The 25,712-nt window shown below is 41.4% G+C and overlaps 1 protein-coding gene across 1 annotated transcript; it reads right to left on the reverse strand.

The window, feature by feature from the left end:
* Positions 1–468: 468 nt before the first annotated feature.
* Positions 469–25,268, reverse strand: TMEM47 (transmembrane protein 47). Its single transcript, XM_039552027.1, has 3 exons — positions 24,776–25,268; positions 11,654–11,794; positions 469–4,238 (listed from the first exon to the last, which is right to left on the reverse strand). The coding sequence occupies exons 1-3, from the start codon at positions 24,999–25,001 to the stop codon at positions 4,060–4,062; spliced, it is 546 nt and encodes a 181-aa protein (XP_039407961.1). The 5' UTR covers positions 25,002–25,268; the 3' UTR covers positions 469–4,059.
* Between the last annotated feature and the right edge of the window lie 444 nt (positions 25,269–25,712).

Below are 25,712 nucleotides of genomic sequence, written 5' to 3' on the forward strand. Positions count from 1 at the left end.
ATTTTTTTTCACAATGAAAAGTAACCCAGCTTTCAGAATCAAAATGGACAAAAGCATTAGTTATTGGAAATGTGAAAATGAAACCCGTATATAATGAATAAATTCCCCCACTGGAACAAGGTGCTCAGTACAGATTCCCATTTCAACACATGGTCTTGTTATTTACATTTAAAGCATTTGGTTTTCTGATGTTACAATACTTGCATCTTTATAAAGGCAGTGTGGGCTCTGTGACACCCAGAAACTCACCCTGTGCTACTGCTTTATGGCCAGGTGAGATACGGAACTTGCCAATGACACCCCTCCATCTCTCCCTCTCTCCCCCTGTATATTTTGGTAAGACTCCTTTAGCATGGAATAACTGAATACCAGGAATATTCATTAGCCTAAGGAGCCTGTTCCTTCTCAGGAAACCATGCCACCTGAGCTGCATACATCTTCTACTCAGAGCAAAACAGGCACATTTTCTTAGTGTAACAATTTTTTTTTATTTCAGTTACTTTTTCACATAAAACTTTATGTAAGCTACAAAAATTGTGAAATGCAGAAATGGTATTAAAACTGCAAACTTAAAAGTTTAGATTAAAAAAAAATCCATCTTTCCCTGCTAACAATGACCATTTAAAATGAACCATATTTTGATGGACTCATTTAATAAACATACCATACACTTCTCAAAAATAAATAAAGAACAACATCAGAAAAACCAATACTATCAACAACATGAAGCATTTAGTCATCTTTTCTTTTTTTTTTCCTTGAAAGACATAAATGAAATTTCTAGGCACAGTTTTAGGCATTATAGAGGACACAGAGGCAATAGGTTAGTGTGCACTGCGCTGTACAAAAATACAGTCTGAATAAATTACATTGCTAGCCATAAGATTAGACTTCACTTACCAGTCAGTTCATTGCATGTTTAATAATATACAGTTACATGCTAATCCATATATATCATTTATATTTCAAACACATAGGTCTCTCTATATTTGTTTTTAAAATTTACAAAAGCTAAACGAAGTTGTGCAAGAAATCCAGAAGAGGTGCTGGGTACTTGTCAGCACCGGACGGTATACTTTAAGCTTAAAAAATACAAATAACTAGCCCTGCTTGCAAGTTTGCTATATATATATTTATTCATACATATTTGGAAGGAAAAAAAAAAAAGATTTGTTGTGGGAGAGAATCATTCTGCCAGTGAGAGAAAGTCAAACTGAAACAGTCATGACATGACACAAGCACAACATACCAAATTATTAATTTGTCGTGCGTACACTCGACAGAGACTTGCATCTTTTTTGTGGCTAAAAAAAAAATCAGCACAAAATTGCATTTACCTTTAGTTCAGTTCTGAGAAACAGAATGCTTGCCAAAATTTGCAATGGTAAAGGGGAAAAAAAAAAAAGACACTGCAGTAGCAACCTAAGCTAAAGGTAGGTACCTAAATCCACATACTATCTGCCCAAACACAAAGGTCCTGAGGAGTCTGAGAGGTGGGTCCTAATAGACTGCATTACCTTCAAGAGGAAAAGCAGATGTTGAGACTGAAAATCAGATCTCTGACTCAGATGTGAATCAAGAACCTTGTCTTTAGGCATTCACGTTTGTACATTGTTTTGCCTGAACACCTTTTACATTAGCAGCCAGTGACTTGCAGAGCACACACCATTCATTTTCATTTGCCTTAGGCCTGACAGTTGCTTTTGCTCAAACTCCACATAAAGAAAAATAATTTGATAATTCGGCATTGTACCTTCTTCTCAGCACAAAGTGCCACGCAATGCCAGCCCCAAAACACCATCCTCTTAGAAAGGTACAGACATCTTCTCACAGTGGGCTTCTCTGCATGAACCTAATTCCCATGCCAAACTACAATGTTCTCCATGCTGCTAAATAAAAGAACTACACAGCTGTTCAGAAAGATACTGAGTTAACTACATACTGAATATCCGCCTTAAGTCAGTCTCAGGAAATAAAGCAGAGTTACAAACGCTCTCTTGGTGCCTGTGAAATAACTGGATACAAGTTCTCCTCCCATCCTTTTTGCTCTCCAGGCATTGCCATGCAATCCCTTCCATGTCAAGCTGCATTTTGCTCCGTCTAATCTAATTAATCACCACTGCTTCTGCAAAGACTGCCGATATGGAAGATTCTGCCACGGTAATAAAGACTGAACTCCAGAGCATCCCAGAGTTTTAGAAACCATCTCCACAAGCCAGCAAGACTTGCACAATGACCTCCTAAAGGCAGCCCTGTGGTCCCCTGCTCATTGCAGACCCTCAGCACCCTGCAGATGGTGGCCCAGCAGTAACACAAGAGATCCATCTTAACACCGAGTAATTCAGGAATCTTTTACGTGGAAGCAGCAAAACCATTTGTGTAAAGGTGGATGTGCAACCCCAGCATATCTGCTTGTGCAGAGGTCCACATAGAATATATTTCAATTTTTTCCATTAAAAAAAATAGTTATTTCTAAAGATTACAATTGTATAAAAATATGCTTATAATTAATTGAAAATATCCAAATAAGCAAATTGTAAACAAAAATAAAAGTGATGCGGATTTAATTCATGTGAGAGTTCTCCCTATTTTATCTTGGGTTTCATTTCATGGGTACAGTCTCTGGATGTTTTAAGTGGGAAACACACTAAGCAAGGAGTACTCAGAAGTACATCATCATTAGACAGTCCATTAGAAACTCATCTTTTAAAAACAAGAGCTTACCTCCTGAAGTGCTAGTGTTTTAACATGATGGGGTCTCAGCGGTATTATTGATGATCAGGGACACTCACAACCTAACTAGACTTTTAAAAAATGGCAGTTTTTTAATTTGCAACAGCCTAGAGAAGAATTTTTAGAAAGTATTATATTACACATGGAATAGCAAGAAGTTATTTTTGTCCAGTTTGACCTTAAATTGATGTGAACTTTTAAGCATTTCCCATAACACAGAGTCTGTACAAGGGCATATACAGAAGACAAACCATTGTGTGTTTATTTTGTAACACTAACCAAAATTGGGGGTACCAATCCAAGACCTTCAAGAATGTGTACAAAGTTAGTATTTTAACCACTGCATCACAGCTCAAATTACAAGTTTAAGATGCAGCATTTCTCTCCCTCTGCATATATATATTTGCATTATATATATTCATTTATACTAACAAATACCTTTCAAAAATATAACTGAACTTGTTCCATATGCATTCTTTCCATGACGATGTTTGGAAGTTAAATGGGTACTCAGGACAACTACAATTCATTCACACATTTTAGGCGTCTCAGGGACAGATCAGGTCTTTTTCTACTCCCCATTATCTTCACCCCTCCAGCAAAACACTGAGAGCTGAGACAACTTCCAACTACACAGTCAGAAGCACATGTCTCTGGGTTTGGACTTCCTTCAACAATCTGCTACAGCTGGCACGGTGATGTCAATTACCAATTCATGAAATCCTGTGTGGGTTGGTGGCTTGTTTGGGTTTTTCTTTTTTTTTATTATTCTCCCAGCAGACTGTTGAGTGCAGATATTAGACAAGTCATTAACCAGTTACATTCATTGCCCTAAACACAGTCACTTGCAACTAATTCCTTAAGAGCATTTCTGAGCAAGTAACAAGGGGCCAACACAGCCTAGTGTACAAGATGCCATTGCCTGCTTATCAGACATCTGAATCCTCTATGATACAGGGAAACTTCTAAATGGAGCCCATACCAGCTGCTCCCCTGAAGGCAATAGCAGATGCTGGCATTGCATTCTCATTCCAACCAGTTTTCTCACAATGATCACTCTCACGTAGATCCTTTTGCTTGTTGTCAGGAAAAATGAAGTTTATGTATCAGCAGCTTGCAGCATCTGCCTATGTAAGATCAGCAATCCTAGTGTTTGCAGTTCTTCTAAATGGTCGTAAAAGCTGGTTACAGTGTTCACACCCAAAAGGCAAAGGCTATTTTATCAACAGAGCAGACTGTTTGGTGCTCCACAAGTGTTCTAAAAAAACTGTGAGCTAGAAAAGATGGGGTAATCCTTTTTTTTATTTTCCTTTTCGTTAAATGATTCTAGTAATAGTCTTCATAGTTCTTAGGGTTCAGGCAATAAAGAATGGCACCCCCAAATGAAAATATAGTTGCACCCCACGCCAGGCCATAGCCCCAGTTGAATTCATGGTATATTTTCAAGCTGACCGTTTCGATGAACTTGATTGGGTAAAGGACTAAGCTGCAGACCTGGAGAACAACTGAAAGACAAAAAAAGCACAAATGTCAGAAGAAGTCTCAATTTGCTTCCCTAAAACAAAGAAAACATCAAATAACTGAAATTCACATTTAAAATGCTCTTGGTGACTTTTAGCTTGTAAGTGCTGCTCTTTTGAAATCACCTTCCTTTCATTCACAGAGAACAGAGCAGCTCTTCCATACTCCCTTGTTGATGGACAAATGTTATTGCTGTGATATAATGATGATCCTTCAAATGTCCACAAAATTAACAGTGAAAGTAGTATTTTCCAAATTCTTTTCTGTCTCTCCTTTCTCTTTTAGTTTGCAGTCATTACTCCTTCCATAACAGCAAATCTTGTTCTATTGCCATTATAAAAAAGTCAAAACGAGGAGCGAGAATACATATTAAGAAATGTAGCTGAGAATCAAATAATTTACTTAGCCTAGAAATAATTCATTGTCATAGGTGATATATACTTGTGATCAGTACATGTTATGATCCAGTTTTATTAAGGTCCTTTGGAAATTCCTCTGCCCGAATTAAGGTGCAAACGAGACCATATGCCAGTGACAATAATAGGGGTTTTATTATATAGTAAACATGAGAGAAAGAGAAAAGAAAAAAGAAAGGAATAGAAAATAGGTGGGGGGATGAAGAGTGACAGGGACAGAATAAAAAGAATATCACTGCTCCATGGGTCCCACTGGTGCCTCGATCATCTTCTCCAGCTGGTCTCTTGGTGGTGAAGGTCCCCCAGAAGGCACAGAGTCCCATGGGTGTACATGCTCAGGCTGGGTGGGCATGTCTGGGGCAGTCTCTCACAGCAGACTCTGGGTCTGTTGCACCACGTGCAGCCCTGTGGGGCCAAGCCTCTCATGTAAATGTCCCGTGGATGTGCTCTGTGGGGTTGGGGGTTCCACAGCGGGGCCAGTTTGTGTAATCAGAGGATGGGTGTTTATTGCCTCTCACCAGGGGTTGCACCATGCACCCAAAACCTCCTCCTCCCCCCTCGGTTGGGGGCAGTCTGTGTAAACCTGGCTTCTGTGAGCCACGCTCTTCCCTCACCCCAAACTCAGCTGGGGATAGTTGCAGCTGGTGGCTTTGGCCTTTTGTGGATGCACACCTTTCCCTCAGCCTGAGATGACTGAACAATAGGTTTCCTTTATCTAATCAGCAGTTGGACTTTCAGTTCAAAGTCCCACTCTTCAGGGAGGCTTCTTCGGTTGTAGCTTCTTTATAATGAGCAAAACTTTATATCAGTGTTTGAGGCATGAACTATTTTCAGTCTCTGACAGTAGAGACTCAGTGAATCACCTATTTCATATGCATTACTGTGTTCTGTAATCAGAATTAATGGCATTCTCACACAGAATACCAAGGAATCCATAAAATTTGATCAGTCACTAAACTTCAAACCGGCAAACTATTATGAATTTAGGGGGTGGGTCAGAAATACTTTGTAACGAAAGAAGGTAATAAAATAGATCAAATCCAAGACATTAAAGAGCTTCAAAATCATTACTTCCTATAGCACTGTCTCTGAGATCCACAGACACACATTGGCCATTTCACTCTCACACACCCCCTTCAGTTGTGCCCAACTGGCCCCTTTCATTAGCCCTGGAGACAAGTGCTCACCTGTCCTGAGGACAGGACTGGTACGGGGAGATCATGCCCCACGTTCATCAGAACCTCAGTGACAAAACTCTCTAAAACACTCACTGGAAATTTCTGTTCATCCCACCTTAGCCTACAGAGTAGTCTTTGGACTCTTACTTAAGACTGACAATCTGAATAATGTTTGCACAGTGCATTTTCTGATGGGGATATCAAAATCCACGGGACTTTTTTTAATTCTACAGTTATTGAAGTGTTACTTGACGTTATTCCATTTGAATATAATTTTTTGTCTCTCAGCTCACAAAATACTGCACAACACTGGAGAAACTCTGGCAGGGTACACTGGGAAAAGCACCCACTCTTATGAAAAGATTATGCATTCCAGTTCTATATAATGAGAGCATCTTTACTCCCAAAAGCACCTCAACATATGCTCAGCTTTCAGACACATCGTTAAGACTATTCAAGGTCAGAAAGGATTTCTGAAAATGTACGGAAATATATGAGTTTTTCTTTAGTGGCTTCCTGCACTGGAGATGCAGCATCTCTGCTGAGTCAATGCAGAAACTGCTCCACGTGTGTCTGTGTCAAGTGCAAACCAAAAAAGTCTCCACCTTCACCAGTGTAACATATGAAGTATGCTAAGTTTCAGTCTACAGATTGGACTTGTCAAAACACAACCAAAAAAAAAAGTGATTCTCTTGGAAGAGGAACATGTTGCTAAAGCAGCAACACGCACAAGAGGGTTTTTTTGACATTTCCATAGTGAGGGTTCCAGCTTTTCCTACTATTGGTCCAGATACACTACTGTAGAACTCAAAGGAAGTGCTGGCAGCAAGTGGCTGGTGGGAGCAGCCACCCTACACAGCACTATCATCACTTTGCACTAATTTTGCCTTCTGTCATTGTTTTTCCCTGTCGAGCAGGAAGGGAGCTGTGTAAGCCAGAAGCAGCAGTCAGCAGAGTTATGAGAAATGACCAGTATGACCCCAAAAGATGTTGAAAGCAATGCCTGCAACTACTGCTCTGCTTCTAATGCATTTAATGGGACTCCATGCTATGCTGACCTGCTTAAGGGAAGTGTCTACTATCTTTCTTCAGAAGCACAAGTCTTTTCCTGTAGAAAAAACAGGCTGCAAAGGAAATCTTAAAAAGTCTGCTACTGAAATGCTGCTCAGAAAAGACTACTCATCTCAAACTTGATTGTTCACTTCAAATGTAGACCCACTTTTATGAGTACCACTATGATGCTTGCAATATGGGAACGGGAATACTAGTTTTATTCTATTCACATGAAATATAAGCAATTATATGTACTCATCATATTAAACATGCAGAAATTGTAACAAATGCTTTAAAACGAGGGAAATATAATTTCAGTCATCTTTTTCTTTCTTCAAATGTTTGACTACAAGTTTTGATGTGAAGAAAAAACCCCATTTATGATGTGGCTTTCTAACTGATCAAGTAATTATTAAAATGCTGGTGCTGGCTAGTGAGTTCTGTACTTCTGTTCTCTACCTCCCACTCATTTCACATGAGTAAAGCACTTCATTAGTAAGTGCTGGGTGTTTCAAAGATTACCTGAAAATGTAGCTGCAACAATGACAGAAAAAAAAAAAAAAATCCCTCTTCTTTGTAGTGCCATGCAAGCTGGCAGTAATGAGAGTGGACACTAATCTCAGAGATTCAGGATGGACATCAACAAAGAAAAAAAATATCATAAGGAAGGTAGTATGGGCCCAGGAGAACATGCTCGGAAAGGCTGTGACATCTTCATGCTTAAATTTCTTCAAAACTGGTCCAGACAAAGCTGTCACTGTTAGTGACCATCCTGCCTCAACGAGGAGATTGGAGTACATGACCTACAGAGTATTTTCCCCAACAGTATTTCTTTGATATTATGACTCTTTTTGCTGCCCTGTAGCAGCCTGCACTGCACCCTACTGAAGTCAGTCCTGCTTTTTCAGACCATTCCATCAACTTCACAAAATCAAATTTTGGCTTTCAATGTATCTGCAATTTTTTCTAGCTTCACTGTAAAATTTGACAAGCAAATTTTCATTCCGTCTTCCACATCATTATGAAAATAGGTAATAGCACAGAACTAAGGACACAATCCAGCTGGACTGTGCCACTGTTTTCCCTAGCTTGCATGTAAAAGCATCTTGTGAAATGTGTTAAAAGCTTGCTGACGTCAACAGGTTACTCTTCCAAACATTGTTACGTTTGTTACAGCACTAAAAGGCAAGCATCTTTAATTTTTCTTATTTTTCTTTTATGGACTTTCAGCAAGCACACTTTCTCTTTCTGCCCCTAAATTAAGACTTGGTTAGCACTCAGTTATCTGGTAAGTGTATCAATGAAACTCCTACTGAAAAGTTTGTGAGCTTGCACTTTGAGGGTGAAGTTTTCATGCATGTTTGGTTCATGATCTCTAAGACACCCTGGCAGGTACATGAGCTGGTGACCTGCACTAGACCAAAGAGCCACATGAGCCAAGGTGGCTCCACGCCAGAGTTCTTCCAACTGCCTGCCCGTTGCTCCACATTTTTCCACTACCTGAGGTGTTCTCTTCCTCCAACATTAAAATACTTACTGTCAGCTCTATAAAAACACATTCACATATTTTCATTACTTGCTGGCTTATTCTTAGTATCTAGGTTGAATTTTGGTTTTTTTGGTCCCCTTCTTTCTCATCTCTTCCAGTCCTAGTCAGTCAATCTTCTCCCTCACCTACAGAGTTGCTAACTGAAACCTGAAGCTGAGAAAAAAAAATAAAAATAAATCAAAACTTGAAGGAAAAAAAATAGCCTGGAGCCAACTGTTTGGACTCTATAAAGCATCTGGAAATAACTTTTCCATTTTGTCCTTTCTTCCACACAGAGAACTTCTCTACCCAACACCCACACATCATTAAATGTCTCTGGGCAATGCATACTGTGCCCTTTTTCCAGAAGCAGCTGATAGACTCCTAACCAGAGTTACACAGAATATTTGGTCTTGTCAACACACTCACAGGTCAGGGTGGGGTTTATCCTGAAAGATTTGTGAAATCCACAGATGAAGGCTTGATTCCATGGAAAGCTGCATAAAGCACAAACTGCTACAATCTTAACTTTCCCCTCTTCAGTGGGGGATTCTTTTCCATAATTCTTTCAAGATGTGCCATCCATATTCATCTCTACATATTGCTGACATCAAAGATAAAATCTGTAGGAAATGTCTTTTAACAATATAAGTGTCAAATCCTAAAAGGATTCTCAGATTTGCTAAATAATGAAGAAGAATGGGGCAGGTTGTCTTGGCCTCATCATCTTTCTTCTCATATGCTTCAGGTTAGGGCTGTTCAAAATGCACATGCACACACAGAGGCAAAGGGAAGATGTGAACACCATCATAAACTAAAGGACCTATTTAATTTCCTCTTAAATTCAAGTAAGCATTAACCCCCCTCACCATCAACCCTTTTAGTAAAGACTGGAAGCAATTTTATGCAGAGGAGAGAACATGAAGACAAACAGCAGGATTTGAGGAAATATTTTCTTGGGGAAAGCTGTTTCTTTTTTTAGTACAAACTTAACTACTAAATGAGCAACATGGCAAGAGAGGCGTGTACAGCTGAATAATTACCAAGTTACCACACAACATTATGAGAAATGAAGCCAAAAGCCAAGTAAGAAACTACTACAAAAATTCAATAACCCCCTTTCCTTTAAAGTTAACTGCCCAGCATGCCTTATAATCTCAGAATTAACTCTAAATTTTAAAACAATGTCACCAGTACCTTTATTCATTTAACCAAGCAAGCAATGCCACACATAGAACAAAACCAGATGATTTCCATTCAGGGACTCTGATCGTAGGTTGCTTTAATTTCCTAAAAGCAAATGAATGTGATCTAGGAATATGTCTTGAGCACATAAAAGAGCATCTTGAAGGGCTCAGTTCCATCAAGGCAACGTTATCAGCAGAGGGCAGCAGGAGCCTTCCCGGAGTTGTGCTTCATCCCAAACTCCCTCCAATTCTGTGCTCTCATCCTCTCATATCCTCCTAAGTGGCTTTTTTTAATACATCCTGAAGGTTCTGCTATTCTCTTCATTATGGGCTATCAGAAGGGGCTTAAGCTGCTGGCTCCAATGCAGATGTGAGTGACAGGATGAAGGCAAACCATGCTTGGTGAGTTTCAGGAGAATCTGAAACATCCATGCTGATGAAGCCCCAAAGCACCAGAATATATAAAAGGAGATGATTTGATTTTGTAATTGTACCTCACTGGACCAGTCTTACAGACAATTCAGATTCGTAGCTCTCCCTTAAGATTTTGTGATAGTTTATAGAAACTGTTCCATTTTTATGTTTTTAAAACCAAACAGGGACTACAGTGACAGCTTGTTAAATTAATAACTGAGATGACAAGGAAATTAATTCCTTATGGCACAGGGGCATATATAAACACCTTGCAAGATAATCCTGTTTATTTTCACATGTAGAGCTTCCAGGGCTCACCTCTGGGTATTAATTTCCCTGTTTTAAAATTGCAAAAAAGAGAACATTAAAATAAAGATGGCTTTGCATGAAGAAAAAAAATGGGGACATCTAGCAGCACAAAGTCACAGATTAAAAATGATATTTTGAGATTTATCCTCTGTAGCTTTCCCTGCTGCATGTACTTCACAAAATAATAAATATAATGCAAATAAATAATTGTTTATGAACTAATAATAGTGCAACTACAAAAATTATTAATGCTGTGGAGAACTTATATCTTGAGAAATCTCACCAGCGTTAACACAGAAGTAACCAAACACCTCTGAACTAGCATGCAGAACAAGGCATATCTCTGCAGGAACTCATGCCCTCTGATCAACGAATCAATATGATTACACAGAAGCTTCTTATTGTTTAAAATACACTCCACTCACACATCTCACAACTTTGACATCATACCCTACTTATACACTTTGCTTACTTATACATAGCTTATACAGTTCACTTACTTATACATTCTATAACTTATAACTTCCACATATCACACTACTTATACATCTTACTTAACTTATACCTTTTACGGCTTTTACCCAATACATTACTTATGCATTTTACTTACTTATGCATAATACACTACTTATACATGCTACTCTACTTATACATCTTACAACCTTTACATGATACAGTACATATACATTTTGTAACTGCTGTGCATGAGATCTCACATTGCTTAATTGGTTTCTCTATTCTGTCCATGAGCTCCACACACACTTTTCTGATAATATGATTGGTTTTAATCCAGCACAGCACAGTCCTTTTTTATCTATTCCTTGCTGTCTTGGCATTTAGTTTTTCAGCTGCTTCTTTCTCAATTCTTTTCCAATTTAGCCCAGTTTATGTTTCAGTCCTAGATGAATTCCTGAGGGCTCTAACAGGTGGGGCTCCTGATCCAGGCAAGCAGCATGAAGATGATGACAGCAACAAAACCCATCCAGTGATCAGCAGCCAAGTTAGTTCAGGAAATCCAAACAAAACAGCAAAGAAAAAAAAGCCAATATAAACCTGTCCCACCTCTCCCCTCAAGCCTTCAGACTGGAGCTTAAAAACCCTCTTGGGGCTGATGTGCTGCAGCTGAAGGTGGAAAGGCCACGTGAAGCCAGTGAGGGTAATTCCAGCCTGGTCCCACTCTGAGGGCTCTGATAAGAATAGCTAAAGAGGGTTTGGCTGGGGCACACTATCAAGGTTCAAATACCTTACAACATATCTCCCTCCACAAAAGTTCAGCTGCTCTCCTGAAATCTTTTTAATGATGCCCGTGCTTACCTGCAGCAAAGAGCATGACTGCAACTGGTCTGTAGAACCGCCTCCGAGATCCCACGCAGATGGAGATCAGCCCAACCAGGAAAGCTATGAGAATAATGGCAGCACCACCCAGCAGCAGAGCCAGAGTAGCTATCTGCCAGTCTAGGGGGAAAAAAAAACAAAGAGGGGGAAAAAAATAATAATACAATTTCAGTAAAACAAGCCCACAGGCCTGACAGAAACAGCACAATATGAGGAACACAGAAGCTGCATCAAGGCTCAGGTAAATAAACAGCTGTGCCTTGAATTTCTTTTCCCCTAATTAGTGAATCACCTTTATAAAACAGATGTAACTCAGAAGCAAAGTGCCACAACCTCCCACGCTTACTCAAGCCTTAGTTGGCCTCGTTGGGATTTTGTCTGAAGTAAAACTGAGTAATTTGGTCCCTTGGTTTTTATCCAATTTAGAATGAGAAATTGAGGCTGGCTCAGGATTAGCTGGTGGTGTGTTAGCTGACCCTCAGTCTCCTGTAACTTTCTCACAAAAGAGTGAAAGTCAAACCTCTGCTTGAACTGATTACGATGACACAGCAAGGGAAATGCATGCAGCCTCATCATACACACCCTGTCCCTTGGGAAGTACCAAGGCCACACAGTATGGTAACAAAACTGAGCAGATGCTCAAAGGAATCAAAATGTATAAATATATATATATATATATTCAGCACTGAAAGATAGATGGGAATCAAGACTTTCTAAAGGCAGTAACAATCATTAGCTGCAGACCCAGTCAAATCTCAAGCCCATTTTAAAATGTCAGTTATCCTCAAGTGTCAGTTTTTCCTCCCCCAAAAGCAACCTCTGCACTTGGCCCAGCGTATTTTCTAGTTATTCTCATATATAATGGATGCAGTTATAAACAACATTTTGCAGTCTTAAGTCACATAAATCAAAATCCATTTGTAAACTGATGGCCATGATGTGTGTATACAACATCCAAGATCTAACATAAGAGCTTCTGTGGGATTTTGGAAAGGCACAGGCTTTGGGCTGTCTCTTTTCCCAAAAGAATATCTAAGACCTTTTCTCTCTCCAGTAGCAGGCATCAAGAAAAAGAATCAGATCACTATTTACTGCTTATCACTACTAGTTCAAGGAAGATGATATAAATTCAGCTCATGGGAAAAGGACCTATGGATCCTTTGCATCTCAGTACTTTGAAAATACTAGCAGTCATGTGATACTCAGAATACAATGTCCAAATGCATTACACAGTTCAAAGAAAGTAAGGGTATTTCCAAAATAAATTTCCAAAATAAATATCTTAGGGTTACAAAAACAACAACAACAACAAAATGAACATCCTCTTTTGGAAATGAGTAAAAAGGACTGTTTTAAATAAACAATGGATCCAGTTTCAAGAGGAATCTAATCTGCTGAAGATACAGACAGTGCAGCTGTGGAGTTTGGGAATGGAATGCTGGCAGCTATTATCACCAAAAAGCCTTCACATATTATATGAAAAAGGATGAAGGAGATTAAAAGAAAGTGAATAGAAAAGCTATAAAAGCACTGCTTGAAAAGAAAGTGATTTTAAAGGTGTGTTTGCGCAAATACACTCACTTATTTTCATTCTTTTCAGAAATCCAGGCATGTTCTTTAGTAATCGTTTAATTACTAAGTACTCAACCTTCCAAGCTATTTTACTCCTTGTTTTCTTACTGGACTAAACCCCAAGGCTGGGAACAATCTTTCATTCTATCATCAGCATGCAAGCAAATGTCAGTTTGCTGTGTGTCCCGCTGTTATGCTATCATTATTGGGACAGAAATATGATTTCAGTATTGGATGGAGATGTTTTGGAGAGTGGTTTTTAATTTTAACATGAGCCTTCAGAAACACCAAGTGGTTAGTGTACTGATGATTTAGAAAGGATTCTTCCAATATCACAGTGCATTACAGATATAAAATACAGAAATAAATAAACAGAATGGACCACTTTGGAACAATATGAAAGGAATCCTTGCGCTAGAAAATTGCACAGGTACAAAGACCAGCCACATAAATCCATATCACACCAAAGTTAAAAGCCACACAAAATTGATGAAATAAATCAAAGGGTCAGATGGGAAAACTCAGAAACTAAAATTTCTTGAAAGTCACTACAAATAATAAAATATTAAATGTTGTCTTCGCATTGATCAGATGCCAAAGTCTAATGCAAAGGAAGGCATACAACACTGGAGTAGCAGCTAAAAGAAAAATAAGTTGAGTATCCCATTGCTTTCTAAAACCACACTGGAAAACAACCAAACAACTGATAATAAATTAGGCAAAGATGATATAAGTGTGGGGTTAGAATATAGTTTAACTTCCAGGACAAATATACATATACAGATTTTAGAAAGGTTAAAAAATAAACAAACTACCTTACTATAGTACTGATGTGGGAGGTAAAAGGACAAATGAGTGTTGGGAGACACCCACACTCCCAACTAAAAAAGAACTGACTTAGATAAACAAAATTAATTTCTTGAGTAAGACAACCTACTCAGTGATGCTGACAGCAGGACAAAACCAAGGCTCTTACTGTTCCTCACTACCAGCTGGGGACCAGGTACTGAATGTTATGCTCTGGGCCACAATGTCTGGAATTGCCTGTTTATTTTAGCCCCTTTCACAGCAGCATACAATGCTACAAGCCCTTGCCTTGAGCTGCAGCTCAAGTGGGACTTTGGTTGAAGAACATCATGAAGGTCAGATGTAACTGCACAAAGAATACAGGACTAAACTTTCCTATACTGGCTACCATAGTAACTACATGTTTAAATCTCCTTGTCATCTTGGAAAAATCTTAACTTTCAATTCTGAAAGCCATTTGCTCTGGTGACAAAATAAAGCTTATGTTGGATTAAGAAAGCAAAATCTTCTGCATGGGTCTTCAACTTAACAGAATTTTTTTTTTCCATGCCACTGGACTTTACGAAAAATAAAAGAAAGATCCAAAGAAAACAGAACCCCTACCTCTGAAGTTCAAACAGCCTGTAAAACAGATAGCTACAATATAAACACATACAGTGAACACAGTTTTTCTGTAACAAAGATCTGTAGTTTTCCTCAGACTACCCAAGAGTGATATACAACACACAGCACCAAAATGGGATCAGCAGATTGTTCTGTTACATAGTGCTACTGGTACACAGAACATAAACATCATAAACCTACTTTAGAGTATCCAGAATATGCTTGTACCTCTTCTAGGCATGCACCAATCTTGCAAATAAGTTACTAATAAGAACTGTAAGTTCAGGAGCCTCAGCAGTTCACTGAGACCGCTTGTTCTCACAGAGATAGAAATATGCAAAACCACAAGTATAATGGGACCTTATAGACGATAACTGTTACTTTTCTGCATTCAAAACACAATTTGGTTACACTTTAAGAGTGCACATCAGTCTTTTTCACTGTACACCACTACAGTTTTTTAAACTACACATCCATTACCTAAGAAAAATATTAGGAACTAGTAAAAAAGCTAGTTAAACTCACACAAATGTTAATAAACTTTTAGACTTTAAAAAGCACTGTGACCTCATGTCATGCCCAAATAAGACTGCTTTGTTGGTTTAGATAACATTAGATTTTTTCAGTGTTCCACCCTTTTTGCAATACATTAAGAATTACACTAATACCTATCCCATCCAAACTAGAATTAAGACATTTTTGACAATTGTTAAGTAACTCGAGAGATTTCTTAAGAAAAGCCTCACTTAATGTATCCTATTTTTAGGTCTGAAAATCCCCAAGAAGCATCCCAATGTCTATAACCATGAGAAATATATACTGCAGTTCTGACAGCGATTATAGTGTTTGCATATTTTTAACCATAACAATCTGCCCATTAGTTTGTGGATGTGGGTTTCAGTATTTGGAAATATATATAAATATGAACCCAGGCACTTAACACATATTTCCAATACATACTTGGTGAAGAATTTATTAAAATTAGCATCTTTAGTTTAAAAAAAAAAAAAAAAAGCCCCCAAATCATGATGCTGCTGCTTCTTTTCACTTACTTCCTCATACAACAGTCAGCACCTTTCTGGAGGACAGTTTGGTCTCCATGCTATTTGGAAATTCTGCCTGCTTCTTAGTGATCCAGACGCACAGTGTCAACTGTATATTGACATTTCTAACCCTCCTCCCTTCTTTCCCTGAAAGAAATGACCCAAGGCTTTAAGCTGTATAGTAATTTTTAATTAAGAGCAGCTCCATTTGCCCAATTTCTTGGATGAAATAATACTTCACTACTAGGGTAAAATCAGGGAAAGCCATAAAAGAAGAATAAAACACATCAAAGTTCTGAAATGTGTATTTTAATAACTAGGTCCTTTTTTGAACACAAGAAAGATCAATGCAAAAGGCTGGAGTAGATGTCATGTTTTCAGCCAGGTACCTCAAAATTAGGTTTTTTTTTTTTTTGACAAGGTATTCTACCATGTAAAAGAAGAAGTGGTGGACATAGAAACATACCGTGGAATATGTGAAGCATTTGTGTATAGGGCTCTTTCAGACAGTGCATGTGAACTGAATTAATTTCTTAAGAAACAATCAAATTTTCCCTTCTTCCATACAATGGCTCTCCACCAAGTCCTCTCCTCATAAAGGCTGAAGTACCAAAATGCATGCAGCTGTTACATAATGAAGATTGCCATTATGACTGACCTTCTAGTATGAAACAAAATCTTGGTAAGAAACAAAAACACAACACTTGGCTAAGTCTTTCTGATTCATTGCAAAGCTTCCACTTATTGAGTACCTGCCCTCAGACAATAAACACTCTAACAAATTGCAATACAGTATTTAAAATCAAGAATAATGATTTTGAAAGAACGTGTGAAGCAGAGGAACTTGAGGCACCCACACATAAGAAATTAAATAAAACCCATTAAGTATCATAACAATCATCTTAAATAAATAGGATAGCTAGAGATATTCCTAATTGCTTCATATTCAAACTTAGATATCAAATAGCCAACAAAAGTTAAAGTATAATGTATATATAAAAACATAAGGCAAACTCTATTTCCTAAAAGTGCTTTGGTTGCATGGTCAGTATGATTTCTTCTTTCTTCAGCAGGATCATGAGCAGAGGCATCTGTGGAAGCCAAAGGTCCACTGAATTCTGAGGAAAAGCTGAGGTACAGCAGGGGCCATTAAGTTCTCACACCAAATTACTCCACAGAGGTCATCTTTGGAGCCTCAACCTGAGCCAAAATGATGGCCTTCAAAGAGCTGCTCAGACGAATTCTGTCCTGGCTGATGGGGATATTGGCTAAAGCTGGGAAGCCCCATGCCTGTAAGTTACTGGGTCCACACTCTGCTCCTGTACAGCCAGCCTGCAAGTACAGTCCTTGGGATCCCTCAATGGACACTTCTGCACACTGCAGACAGAAGTGCTGTCTGGCAAGATCCATACCAAACCTCCAAAAATTGCTCTAGCCACACCTTTTCACAGTGGAGCCTTGTACAAAAATGACAATAAATATGCATTTTCTGCTCGTTGATTAGTATAGTATGTTTACTAGTGCTGGCTGCTGCACATACTCTGGCTTTTATATTTCCTTTTTATTTTATGGATTGAGAATAAGATTTTTCTGAAGTATGAAAATTACTTGTGCATGCGGCTACTCAAGTCACTCAGACACTTAAAAAGCATTACCAGAGCTACAGGAACCAGCCAGCTCTGGCCGAAAGTATAATTTCCTTAAGAGAGAACTCACTTTACACCGAGGCTTCCTTCTAAAAGCCATAAATTGAAACACATGAAACAGCTATGTGAAGTCACAGATACGTTAAAAAGAAGTTGTTTGTGGACCTGACATGTTCCCTAAGAAATCTGTCTTCATCCACACACAGCAGCAGGACAAAGACCTCAATAACCCAAGTACTGCACAACACCCGTGGGATTAACAGGAAGACTTTCCCATAGCTCTAATTTACCAGGACAGTGACAACACCCAAAGAGAAATTTAAGCATTTTATGCTGGGTGCCAAAATCCCTAAGTGCCTCCTAAGGATAATTCAGAGGCTCCACATAAGGCGTCAGTCATTTTGCATTTACTGTACAAGAGGCTTGTAGGATGATTTAGTGTTCCTGATGCTGAGTGGAGAGTTCACTTAGAATCAGTCAAAGAAAAAGAGAACAAGCAGAGAGACGTCCAAAAAAACAGCTTTCTGGCGCAGACCCTGTGTCTTACAGAGGTGCAGAATGCCAATGGATAACGATGGCAGCCAACCACTGAAGGAGGAAAGGCAGATGCCTCCTTAGCTGCCATACACCAGGGGCTAGAGAGCTTCTCAGAAGCTGCAAGGTCTTTGCTTCCCAGCTCTGGCTCCAGACTCTAACCTCAAACCTCTGCTCCCTTTTCCCAGTGGGATTTCTTGACTGCTAGGGTAGGTTGCAACTGCTCTCCTCTTCTGTCTGCTAGACCCAAGCTGCAAAAAGATTTATGAGGTCCTTGAATAAATTTGTGCAAGGGAATCCAAATCTGAGTCTTGCTTCAGACAGCCTCTACCCTAACTGGCGCCTTCCAACACTGTTGCTGTTTATGCACCTTTCCCTTGCTGCATAAGGATGCTGACCATTACTGCATGGCAGCCCAGACTCGGGGCTCTCTCACCTTTGAAGGAAAAAGGCCTTAGCAGCCACCTACAGAGCTGCAACCCTCTCACTTGGGCTCTTCCTATGGCTTTCTTCTTTTCCAGGAGCAAGAAAACTGGATGAGAGAGAAAGATGTTGACTCTATTCCAGACAAGATAACAGCCCACTAGCAGCATGCTCCAGGCAGTAGGTGCTCTGCCACCTACCCTCCTCAGCCTGGAAAGGATGTGCTTGATTGTCTGGGGGAATAACTAGGCAGCCACTATACAGACTGCTCACCTCTCCATGGAAAGCAGTGCCCCTCACCTTCCACCCAAAGATGCCACTGGGAGTGCAGGGGACACTTGGGTTATATATATAAAAGTATGGTAAGCAACTCTACTGCTGTGTAAAAGAGACAGCAAGACAACAAAATGGTCTGGGGGGGTTGCAGATGCATGAGCAACTTGCAATGTAGCAGGTTCTTGCTCGTCTGCCCACGGACACACATCTCTCCTGAAGAATAAAGCTTGCATTCCTTATTTATATGAAATATATATACTTCATAGAGATGTGGGCTGGGGTAGAGTATGTTGTACGTCTGCTCTGTGGCCCGCCTTTATTTCTAAAATCACAAAGTTCTTTAAACACAGCACAACTTCAAATAAAGAATTAAGTGGTGCCATTACATAGATCTTTATTTTGCCATTTAACAGCAACATGCATTGCACATCGCTTTCACCAACAGAGGACTTCAGGACAAGCACAGCATTACAGAAAATCATGTAATCTATAATTCATTCACAGAGTAGTACAGCATGTACTCAGGCATTTCCTCTATTGGATACACAGCACTCTTCTGAGATTAGCTTGCTACTATGTCATTTTAATTATTGGATATTCATTCATTCAATACAAATAATAAAACCCCTCAAACAACTGCATACACCCACAACTTAGAGAACTTCACAAAAACCTGGAACTCTTAGAACTTTGCCATTAGGAGAGAAGTGTGGGAGATGTGTTATACAAGCTTTTCACAAAAAGCTCACTATTTCTGACCTCCTCTATATAAGCTACTACTCCTTAGCAATCTGAAGTACTATGCTTTGCACTGGAACCAGAATGTAACTATTTTCCCACGGTTGTCAATGTTCTTCCAGCAAACTGGCAATCTTCTGCAATTTTCCAAACTCATTCCATTTTTCCTTGAGAAAAACAATTAGCATTTAAAAGAGTTTGAGGAGTACTTCCCATCTAAACAATGGCTTTAAGTGGAACAAGTCGAACACATAATGCAATACACTGGATGGACTTTACCACTCCTCCTGTTACCCTGAATCTTATGTGGTCATCTTGGGCCACAAACCAGTGGCAGAGGCAAGACCACTCTCTGTGCAATTCTAAACAGAAAAATCTCATCAAATATTAAAACTACTTGTATTATCCCTAACACCAGGAACCTCATATTTAATAAACAAAACTTAAAGCAACAGGATACATTAATGATTTTAAAATTGCAATGGACAACAGCAGTAGCAATAACCCACTATAGCTACAAGCCTCTTTCTCTTTTTTTTTTTTTTTTTAAGAGTATTATCACCCATAATGTGTATTGTACTCTTGACCTGATCAGATGAACTCACACAAACATCACAAATGTGCTCTAACCATGTCTCTTACTGGCTGGAGAAGGGTGGCTGCAATGGTAGCATCCACCATACTGAAAGGTCAAGACTGCTGAACAGGATCTGCTGCTCCCATGGCCTTGGGAAGTCTGAGCCTAAAATAACTGATCCATTTGTAAGAGAAGGAGCACACCTTAAAATATTCTATCAGGGCTGCTGTGAGGGGTAGTTAAGCCAATTCAAGGCATTCTACGCAGTTTGAAGAAGCCAGATAGACATAAGGCATAAACAGAGTATCAGTCATCATAGATTCACAGAATAATTTAGGTTGGGAAGGACCTCTGGAAGACACCTAGTTCAGCTCTCCATGGAAAGTGGAGCCGACCTTCAAGCCAGACTCAACTTCAAAGTTAGATCAGCCTGCTCAGTCTTAGATGCTGAGTTTGAAGTAGTATGGCTTTTGATTTTACATCCACCTTCAGAAAAAGTGCTGGGATGATTATTAGAGTTAATACACAAAATGACAGACGAGTTTTCAAAACCAGATGGAATGTTTTATTAATTCCTCCTTACACTGTATGAGCCACTTTTTTCAGGTTAGTAAAATTACATTAGCTCCTCTTCTGTTATTTTGTAGCAAACTACCAGCCTTGCTGAGCTTTTTACAAATACACGTCAACATCAAATCTGAGCAATGATCCAGATCTTCTAATGAGGAAGCTGCTTTTCAGCTAGCAATTTCCCCTTGGAACAGCTCCTTAGATTCTGAACAAGGAGATACCATCCAAGACTATTCTGGCATGCCAATTCAGATATCTGCATTTACTGTGTAATTAAGGTTAAGCCCCTTGAAGTGCTACAGAATGAACAGTCTGTGACGCTGTTTTTATTTTAAGAACAAATTAGAACAAAATTACAAGCATAGAACTAGACTCAAGTTGTTTACTGCACTATGCTATAAGCCAAGCTTACCTTCATTGTTTGCTCACCACAAAGTTGATTTGACATTCAGAGACCCTGTTGCATGTATTTCCCTGACAGTGTTTTGTCTTTCAAACATTCATGGACAGTTCTAAAAGAGCATAATATTCTTGAAGAAAACTGAATGTTGCATAAAGAAATCCACAGGTTGTAAAGTAACAAAGCCAGATACCACCGCCGCATTCACCAGAATGAATACAGTTAATCAAAACCACTCAAATATATTTTTATATATGCTGTTTTCACAATAAACTGAAAGGCTGCAAATAAGCCATTGTTTTCTATGAACAGCTTATAAATGTATTGAAGTCAAAATAGACAATGTTTACCTGCAGGTCAGATTCTATGGAGCCCTTTATTTCTTCCACACCACATTTGTGTATCTTTGATTTAAAGAGCTATAATGGCTGCAGTTTATTGCACAAATTCAAATTTACTGTTATTAATCTGCAGGATGAAGACAAGTACCTGTGCAGGTATAGATACACCAGACAGTTTACACAGGATGCATTTAATTTTAATGCTGTGACAGGAATAAATATCCATATGTAACTCTTGATAAATAAACCATTGCAAACTAGATATAATGCATTTCAAATAAGGCATAAAAAAAAATTGTTTAAAGACACAGGAGTTTAAAATACAGTTGGTCTAAAGACAACTCATGCATTAGCCAAGGTAAGCTCTGATCACAGAAAATAGTTATATGCCCAGACAGTTGACAAAAATTCAGAGCTTTACAACTGCATTTCTGAATTTCAAGATTTTATAATGAAGCTTTCCACACTGGCAACTTTGTTAGTTTTTCTCTCCTGAAGTTGCTGCTAATGTGTGATTTACATAGACCCTAAAGACTCAGAAAAAAAAGAAAAGCAAATTAAGATGAGATATTGAATAATTTTCATATGTCAAAAAATTAATTTGACTCACTATTTTACATACTTGAACCATCAATATTGTGAAGTATTTACACAACTTTAAAAGTCGTATGTGAGCTTGCAAGTTACAAAAAAGCCATTGGAACAGTGAAAGAATGAATGTGAACACATGCTCCAAGCACTAGCAATGCTCAAGGAAAAACGCGATTATTCGCTGCTACAACAACCAATGCAATCAAGCTCTGTGCATTTCCTTCTCCTCTCCACTACCAAGCTGACCTTCTGACAGCAGTCAGGGGTCCTACATCTAATTACAACAAAAGTTTTTAATTAAACCTCGAATGTGCTTTAACAGCTTCTAGCATGAGCTTGCCCTTGATGATGCCACTTGAGGTGCTCTCCTTCAAGGGATGATGAAGTAAATCTCTTAAAACCATGGGTGAAGATGCCTTTTTTCCTGTGTGTACTGCTGCTTTTCACAGCTAGCTGCAAAGCTGCCTGCACTGGTATCAAGCTAAAAGAGCTTTCCCTGTGGGAGCTCTCCACTATCTCCAAAATACCGTTTGCTGGATTCACAATGTAGGAGGAAAGTGCACTTAAAATATTAACACCAGCACACAAAATGGTCTCAAATATGAGCCCAATCCAACTTGGTGAACTTAGTGGAAGCCCTCCTATTGGCTTTAATGGCATTGTAACACACTAGCAGAAGGCAAGAGGAAAACAGTACAATTTCTCATATTTCAGGTCTGGTCAGAATGCAGTACTCTGTGCTGAACATGAGGAAACTGAAGGGTTTATTCCAGTCACCTCAAGTAAAACAATCACTCACTTCTTCCACAGTAGCTTGTGAAACCTGGCTCCAGTAGACTGGAAAGTATGTGAGGAAAATGGGTAAAGCACATTCAAAGAACTTGAATAAAACTGGATAGGCAGGAATTTGTGCACATGATAGTAGAAGGCACCACCAGAGGACAGATCAGATTTTCAACACACAGCATCCCACAAAAACTACATCTCATTCCTATCCATCCTCACCCATTCATCTTCCACCTCCCCAGAGACAGACAGGTGACCAAGAGAGGAACAAGAGAGATTAGTGTCCTTTTATGCTGCTCCATAAGCTGTCCTGCTTCTCTTCCCGTCCCACTTTTGTGTGTATGTATGTGTACACACGCATGCGTGACAGGGAGATGGATCAAGGGGGGAGCCCAGTAAAGTGTGTGGAGGTGGGGGGGATTTGAAGCAGGTTCTCATTCAAGCCATCTGAAAAGTCTTTCTGTAATCAAGGGGATACTATTTCAGGAGACAGGGAGAAGGGGCAAAGGATTCACGTTGCTAAGGAGACACATAGAAGCTGACATTCCTACATAAATTTCCATTTATACCAGGGAAGGAAAAGAAAGCACTCCAAACTTTGTGTAGATACCCTGGTAACTGACTGAAACCGGTATTTCTTTACAACTCATTTTATGTTATTTAAAACAAAATCCCAAACAACATTTAAACCCTCAAACATTACTGCACACAACAGAAAAAAAATAAGCAGAGCAGCAAAGGAACCTGTGTAATTCTAACGCGAAAAGAGATCAGTTAATTCCCAGAACCTATACAAAGACTTCAGAGAATAGAGGAAAACAAAACACACCGAGAATATAGTCAGTCCTTTGCTTTACCTCCCAAAACACACATCTTGTCCCTACATGATTTACCCAACCAAAGAGCACAGCAATCCAAACAGATGATTTATCAATGCAAGTGTGTGTGGAAAGGAATGGGGATGAAAACGATGTGGGGGGAGGCTGGCTGCATTTGTCAGTGTTTCTGTTGGGGCTCCAGAAGTTGCTATCACGCATAAAGTAAATAAAACCACCCATGAAAACCAAAACAATTACCGTACTACAAAAGAATTTACTGAAAAATATTCAACAGGCAGCTTGTTTTTATCATTCACAACCCGTTTTTGAAGTACTCCAAGCAACAGTGAAATGACGTTAAAAAAATAACAATCTGTGATCAAAGACTTAAAAAGGTGAAGAACGAATGAGCATCAAGAAATCACAACGGGTAGTGTGGCATGAAGGCAAAGGAGCGTGAAAGACGACGGGAATATCAGTACGTGCTAGAGAAAGACACACACAGGCACACCCGGCGTGATGGAGAGAGTCCGAGCCCAGGCGTCCCCACTCTGGACAAAGTAGCAACCGGTTTTGGTTTAGGAAGCCCCAACTTTCCAAGACCAGAGACTTCTCAGATAGGGCGGAGGGGATTTATAAGATACTCGATCCCAAACAGTTTCTCACTGTACAGGGAAGCCACCACACGGAAAAAATAATCAAAACTAGTTCAAACTCGGGATCTTTTGTACGAATACCACGGCAGATACGGAGCCAGCCACCCCTTCCGCTGACTGAAGCCTCCCATCTCCCGCACCCCGGGCACGATCCGAGCACGGGCGCTCGGAGCTGCCCCTCCCGCACACGCCGCTCGCTGGGAGCGCCGCCGCCTCCGCCCCAGCCCGACCGCCGGCGAGATGCGGAGTCGGTGCCGGGGAGGCTGGAGGGAGGACGGGGAGGAGGAGGAGGAGGATGGGGACAGGTGAAGAGGCTCGGGTAGGGAAAGGGTGCAGAGGACGGGTGGACAAAGGTGCCGGAGACTCTTCCCGGCGGCAGCGGCGGCCGGCGCGGGGAGCCGGGCAGAGATCTGGAGCGGCAGGGGGCGAGGCGGGGAACCAGCGGGGACAGCGGGGCACGGCCCCGGGCACTGCTCCGGTCCGGGGTGGGGGCTGGCCCCGGGAAAGGGCTGGGATACAGTCCCGAAGGAGACAAGAGTGAAAGTGAAGGAGAGGCGGCTCGGGGGATGCTGGTGGGTCAGCCAGGGCACGGCGAGGGGAAGGAATTCTCAGTGCCCGGGGAGCGGCCAAGGGAGCGGGAGGCGGACGAGGAGGGGTGAAAGGCAGCAAGGGCCGGCGGCGGAGGGAAGCGGAGCGGGGCCGGGGACAGCCGAATCTCACCGCTGTGCAGCGTCGACTCGCAGAGCCAGCTGTCCAAGTTGCCGGGCTTGCGGCAGGACTCCCAGAGGGACAGGTAGTACTGGTGGTCCGCCGTCACCCAGGCGGGGCTCAGCACAGCTCCCAGGTCCAGGCACAGCGCCAGAAAGATGCACACCAGCCCCACGAGCTTCAGCGGGGTCAGCACCGAGACGCGCACCTCCTCCATGCCGCTGCCGGCCGAAGCCATGGGGCCCAGGGGAGACGAGGAGGAGGACGCGCTGCCGCCGGCCCCGAGGGGAACAGGAGCGAGAGCCCAGCTCCGCGCAGAAGGGGCGGGTGGAGGGAGAAGCGGCGAGACCAGCGCTGTCTAACGGCGGCGAGAGGCGTTCGCAGGCGGCGGCAGCGCCGCTCCCTCCCGCCCTCCTCCGCCGCGCTCCCGCCCCGGTGTATCAGGTGCAGCAGCTCCCCCGGCCCTCCGGCGCCGCCCGGCCCGGCCCGGCCCGGCCCGGCGCGCTCCTCCCCGTGCCCGCCCCTGCCGGGGGAGGCCGGGCCCGCGCTCCGCGGGGAAGGGGCGGGGGCGCGGCCCCTCTCGGCCCCGCTCCGCCCCGCCGGGGCCGACTTTGGGGAACTTTCCGCGGCCGCAGGCGGCGCCCGGAGCCGTTCGCATCGCATCCCTTCGCATCGCCTCGCCTCGCCTCGCCTCGCCTCGCCTCGCCTCACCTCGCCTCGCCTCGCCTCGCCTCGCCTCGCCTCGCCTCGCCTCGCAGCGATTCCCGCTGCCCCCGAGCGGCCTCCCCGGCCCCGCTGGGGGCCTCGGCCGCGCCGGGAGAGGGAGAGGCGCCGGCTCTGCCCCGGCGGCCCCGCGGTGGTGCCGCAACCCCGCGGGCGTGGCCGGGCAGTGAGGGGGGTCCCGGGCCGCACCCCCGGCCCGCCGCGGCATCCGTACGGCGAGGAACCG

The sequence above is a fragment of the Corvus cornix genome, chromosome 1, assembly GCF_000738735.6.
Source record: "Corvus cornix cornix isolate S_Up_H32 chromosome 1, ASM73873v5, whole genome shotgun sequence".
NCBI lineage: Eukaryota > Metazoa > Chordata > Aves > Passeriformes > Corvidae > Corvus > Corvus cornix.